Below are 6364 nucleotides of genomic sequence, written 5' to 3' on the forward strand. Positions count from 1 at the left end.
AAACATGGATTCCTTGTCAATATAGATTGACATCTTACTTGTACAGTGTCAGTAGAAAATCTCATTCATCATTCGATTTTCGAAAGCTACCCAGTTGTACCGGCCACCATTAACCTGACAGAAGTAACACGTGCTAGTGACCAATGGTCCATCAAATAGTGACCAATAGTCCATCAAACTTCTACAATAAATCATTGTCGGTCAATGCTCAGGTTTCATTATCTGACCTTAACATGACAGTCAAACAGAGCATTCCATCAAGATGCCATGGAGGTATTTGTTTTATTGCCGTTTCACGGAACCACACTTCATCATTTACACTCTCACAAATCCTTCATCACTCCTGTCATGCATTCTGGGATCACTATCAGGATACATTACAGCTCTCTTTGAGGAGAATGTGTCAGAAAGCTCATTGGAATTCTACACTGTCAGAATTTTTTTTTTTTTTCAAAATATGTAACCCAGCAGTCACTGGGACTGTACCTTTTCAAAAAGTACAGCTTTGCACCCAATGAAATCATAGTAGTACCTCAGATGTACATATTGATACCAAAGAGTGCATATTAGTAACTATTAGTATAAAAATATTAGTATAAAAATATGTGGCTCAGAGGTACATATTGGTACCAAATGCATACATATCTGTACCTAAAGGTATATATTACGACCTAAGACCTGGTGTGTCCACATACATGGGCATCAAATTTTTTTGTTATTTGCACCATAATGCTTAATTCTGTGTTTATAAACTGGAACCTGTTGTACACAAACGTGGACAATACACTTCTTCATGTTCAAAGTTAAATATTTGGTTAAATTTATTTGTTTCTTCCTAAACCCAAATAGCTGGAAGAAATCTAAAATGCAAGCCAAACCAATGCTCGGGTGCTGACCCAGTGATAGCTAGGGTACATATTTTGATCATTTTGTAACAGTATATTCATCCTGTTCACCCTATGGATCTTAAGTAATGATAGATGTTTTTTAATGGGATAGACTAAATCAGCGAGAAACCAACTGGTAATACCAGCCTAAGGTGGTCAAACTGGTTTTTGGAACATAGTAGTTAGTCATTCAGCTAATGACCAGCTAATAATCAGTTTGAAGCAGCTGATGGTCAATTCCAAAACACAGAAACCAGCCAAAACTGCATTGTGCAGTTAAAAAATATTTTTGTGTGCAATCTGTGGTAGGTGTTTTGGAAATGTGTTTAGACGCAGACAGTGTTACAATATCAGCCTGTTATACACTTTAACATCAATAACTTTCTGCCTCTTTTATTCATGTGCTTAATTACAGACAAATGTTGTTTATAATGAGTAATTGGAGGGAATTTCCAAGTACACATTCTTCCATAACACATCAAAGTGTTTGTGTGCACCACGAATTGGTATTTAATTTCATTTGTTTCACAGGGCCAAATGAACCTTGTTTATAACTGCAGGCTTTCCACTTGTGAGTGAACAGTAATAATCACGTTTGTAATTTGAACTGTGACTGTGAGTCACAGCAAAAAGCGTGTTTCTTTGAACCATGTCCATTTCAAACACCTGGAACTTTTTCAGAGCTTCAAATGAGAAGCAGAAAAAACAAGACTCTTGAAACAGTTGGTATAAATTAAAACATTCCCTCTCTTTGAGCCAATGTAGGTCTGAACTTAATAAAAATTATAGTAATACATGGCACGTGTCCTCTCGCCATGTTGTAAAAGACATCTATTACAAACCTAATTTTAGTTCATGGTAGTGCTCACGGGTACCATTGTAATCACACAAAACAAACCACCTCCAGATGATTGCAAGAATGATACATCTTTTATTTCAATAATGTATATTTTATATGTCAGAAAATACTTCAAAATACTGAACATACACACGCATGAGTATATAAATATCATATTATTTACAAATCATGTACAATGCTCCTAACATTGTTGCTGAAATGCACTTGTATGCATAAAGTCGATTATTTTCCACAAGAAGTATAGCACACTACATCAATTTACAATAGCTAAATCTAACCTTTATTTAGACCTAGGTTTCTCTCCACAATTGTTTGGGTTTTCCATATTCCACTTCCTTTTTCCATAGTCATAGCTGAACATTAATGTGTATGAAACCGTGACCTTTAGTCTAACATGTTGGAGCCTTTCTGGCTGGCTGATAGAGAAAAAAACACAGATAAGTGGAGAGTGGGTTACGAGTCTCTCTGATACGCCTAGCTACATGCAGTAAACAAGGCTACTTTACTTACAAATCAAGTCGGAACAAGTGCTTTCTCAAAACATCTATAATGGTCGTAAAAATTTACAAAAGATATAAACATTCCTCTCTGTATAAAGGAGCATAAACTGTATGTACATAAAGTTTTCCTGTTTTGCTATTTTACAAAACATATACTTTTGTGTCCCAAGAACAAGACAGAGAGTTTTATCTCTTTATCACTGTTCCCCGTTAATATCTGAGCTTTTAATAGCGGTTTGGTGTTGATCAACACCACTGTGAAATGTTCATAATGGACCTTGGCTCTCTACAGCAACAGCAGAGTATTCTGTCTCAGACACATGTGAGGCATCGATAAGCCTAGCGAGGCCAGTTTTGGTTGAGTACTTGAAGATGAAGGCTTTCATGAGGTCATAGCGATAGTTCTTGTTGATAAAATTGTAGATGATGGGGTTCACGCAACAGTGAAGGAGGGAGAACCATTGGGTGAGATTTAGGGCAGCATAGAGGACGTTTTCCAGTGTGCAGTTGAAGGGCAGAATGTTGAGGAGGGCTAAGGTATCAAGCAGCAATGCTCCATGGTAAGGCAGCCAACACACTACAAACACCACAATGTAGGTAAAAATGAGGTGACGACTGATTCGCCGTTCATGGTCAGCAGATGGTTGAATGGTCCCGGCCAGAAGGACATAAAACACTGCAATGACTGGAAATGGGATGGCAAACCCTAACATGATGAAGCTCATTTGGATTCCCACCGTCCATTCTCGTATACTGTCCATTGGGTAGACGGGCTTACATACAATGCTGTCTGAATGGCTTGACTTTACAGCCTGGAGAAAGTACGTTTCAGGCAGGGCAGCGATCAGGGCCAGCAACCAAACGCCAACACAGATTAGCTGCCTTGTCCTTTTCTTCTTCTGGCTGGGACTGTCTCCAAAAAGAGTCACAGAGAGGTAGCGATCCACACTCATACAGGTGAGGAAGAAGATACTGCTGAAGAGGTTGACGCTGAAGATCAGGTGTGTGATTTTGCACATGGCATCTCCAAATGGCCAGTGCCCGAGCTGAAGCAGAGAACTAATGGAGACTGGAAGAGTGGCCACCACGCAGAGGTCAGCAATGGCCAGGTTCAGGATATACAAGTGAGTCTCGTAGCGGTTCCTCTCAGCTCGCACGTTCACCCACACCACCAGAGCATTGGCGGCCAGGCCAATGATGAAGAGGAAGATGTAGAGAATTGAGAGGGCATACAGCAAGGCTTTCTGGCTGAAGACGCTGTGACACACCTCTCCCACAACGTGGGACATGTTATCGTCCAGGGTTGAGAAGTTCAGATCACCCAGCGCTTCCAAAATGTCATTAAAGTCGTTCACGTTTACACTCATCTTGCCCGGCTTCTTTTGGGACACTGCCGTGGCAACCTGAAACAAAAAGAAATCAGCTGTTATTACACATAGGCAGACAGACCAATTCAACTTAGAGGGACAGAAAAATTGTTTATTTGTAAAACACATATTATCTGAAACATCTTAAAGACAACAGGGTCCTGTGTCAGAGGGCAGGACCTCGTACCGCTTAGGAGGATTTTTCTTCTTAACAGCACGCTACATAGGGTTGTTTCTCAGGGTTACTGGGTTGCTTTATGAGAAACACATTCATACTAACACTGGCAAGAGATTGGAATCACCGGGACCTATATTTGCAAATCTTATCCACTATATACCTTCCGAAGTTAAGTGACTTATTGCTTTAGTATCCTCCTCTCGTATTGTCAAACTAAATGCAGCATCAAAGTTGGTGCTATAAGGCTGTGATGTTCCACTTTTAAACATATGGACTTAATACTCATATGGTTGAGCAAAAGCTGTTTGGCAGACCACTGTTCTCAAGCTGTGACCCAGTAAAAAAGCTTACCAGATATACATGACAAATGGAAGGCAGTCTGGCTATACAAAAAATTCAGCACAACCAACAGGCCACGCGAGGGAGTACAAAGGTAAAGAGCAGAGTGCAGTACTCCTTGATGCACGAGAATGAGACTGATGCCAGTTTGAAGTGGGACAGATCATAGACAGAGGAAAGGGAGGACGGCTGCTGCTTTTCTGTGACAGAGAGGTGAAAGGTTATTTTCTCAATATGATATGCTCAGCTTGAGGGCTGGATGCTGGGCTTTGAACTCCCAGAGGCTAAAAAGAACAGGCACACTGGCGTGATGTTGAAGTTTTGGTACATTCTCAGACACAGATGCAAACGTGTTTCCAATTACAGATTTGTGATCTTCAACCCTTGAAGGTACAGGTAGTAGTGTGGGTAATATCTCAGGAAGCATCAGTTAAAACGCTGCCAAGAATTCTTCGAAAAAACATAACTGAAACTTCGTGCAACGATGCATAAATGTCACACCCAGCTAAAGTCTTTCATAAAAATTGTCATTTTTTAAGTCAGCATGGTAATATTAAACAACATATCGGTTTACAAAAAGCCTGCCGTGAGGTGCAAAGGACGCCCGTAGTGTGTTTTGCTAAAGAACCATCAAGTCATAGATTTTGTTTATTTTCATTCCAAATCAACCAGCTGTTTTGACCCGGAACACTGTTAGCGCCTCGGCTTAATATCATTAAAGGAAATATGAGAAGATGCACAGCTGCTCCTAATGCATCCTGTGATCCTTGGTTTCTGCAAGATGAAGCTTGCTGTCTCTTCTCTGAAACAAGGACTGAATTGGACATTTTCAGTTACCAGGTGCAATACAAAAACAGGTGCAATAAAACATGCCGGTCCATTACAGACGGCCTCAAGCATCCTCCACCTTGTTGTAAATGTGTTGCGTTTACACAGCTTAAACACAGCGGCTCCCTCACCTGATCTGACGGCCCTAGGCAGCAAGCACACTTGCCCGCACAAAGAGTTAGCCGTGGACACAGCGACTCTCCATGCTGTCCCCCTCTCACACCCGCCTTCCCCCACTCCCTGTGTCTCTCAGTTAAAGTCCCCTGAAACTCAGTATTGTTTCACTCCAAAGGGTTTTGAAAGCACAAAGCAAAGGAATTATCATGGTTAAAGCATGAAATCTTCTCTGTACACAGGCAGCAAAAATCTTGGTTTTAATCCGTTTTTATATCTTGTTTTCCAAAACTATTACCTGAACATTATATATATATATATATATATATATATATATATATATATACACTTAGAAAGGCAAAAGGAAACAAGATGTTATATCCTGTTTTCAGATAAATATCCTTTGCTGCTCAAGTGACTATGTCTGGTTTTAAGGATGTTTAGATGATTGTGTTAACAAGATAAACTAAAAATGTGACTTCTGCACTGTAAATGTGATTGCGAAAAAGAAAAGTATGAAAACTTTAACAGATCACTAAAAATAAACTTAAGGAACTGAACTAGTTTCTGAATCAATTCATTCTATCAACAGGGGTTTATCAAAATAAAGTGTAAATTGAATAGAAGTTTATAAAGTAATGCAAGTTCCCGCATTTACAAAGTTCAGTACTGTTAAATAAAACTCCTTTTAGCGCACCTCAAGAAAGAAACGTTAAAGACAACAAACATGATCATTATTTTCCTAAACTAGCAAAAAAGCAACAAAAAAAGAGTTATCTGTTCTTGCACGTTAAAAATACACGAGTGTATGCCTCTAATGTTTTAAATCGCTTAGTTCCCAGTAAGTAGGCTATTATCGGGGATTGGTATTAAATCCGTGCGTGATGGGACACCAGTAATCCACACCACCAACTGAGAGTGCTTAGATTTTTTTAAATAATGCTTTCAAGTACCTTAACTTCCAGCTTTTACTACTAGCAAATTACACGCAGTCTTTTTGAAATTTAACTCTATGTCTTCTCAAAACTTACATCATCAAGTTTTGAGAGTTGAAGCTTTAACGTAGCCTGTTGTCCGATACGACTTTCAAAAGGCTCAGTTTAACAACCCCCCTCGCTCACACACAAACAAGACGTAAAAGTAACTTACAATCCTTGTTGTATCCTTTGTTGCTCCTTTATTTTAAAAAATTCCCGATGGCTGTGAGAATGTGACAGTACTGTGGTTATCCGCACACGGAGAAGGATGGTGTGATTGTCCCTCTGCGCTTCGGCTGCACTTGCTCATATAGT

General features: G+C 39.6%; 1 protein-coding gene across 1 annotated transcript; it reads right to left on the minus strand.

Moving 5' to 3' along the window:
- Window positions 1-1798: 1798 nt before the first annotated feature.
- Window positions 1799-6364, minus strand: ackr3b (atypical chemokine receptor 3b). Its single transcript, XM_065240026.1, has 2 exons — window positions 6222-6364; window positions 1799-3649 (listed from the first exon to the last, which is right to left on the minus strand). The coding sequence occupies exon 2, from the start codon at window positions 3611-3613 to the stop codon at window positions 2513-2515; it is 1101 nt and encodes a 366-aa protein (XP_065096098.1). The 5' UTR covers window positions 3614-3649; window positions 6222-6364; the 3' UTR covers window positions 1799-2512.

This window comes from Paramisgurnus dabryanus, chromosome 7 (genome assembly GCF_030506205.2).
Source record: "Paramisgurnus dabryanus chromosome 7, PD_genome_1.1, whole genome shotgun sequence".
Lineage (NCBI taxonomy): Eukaryota > Metazoa > Chordata > Actinopteri > Cypriniformes > Cobitidae > Paramisgurnus > Paramisgurnus dabryanus.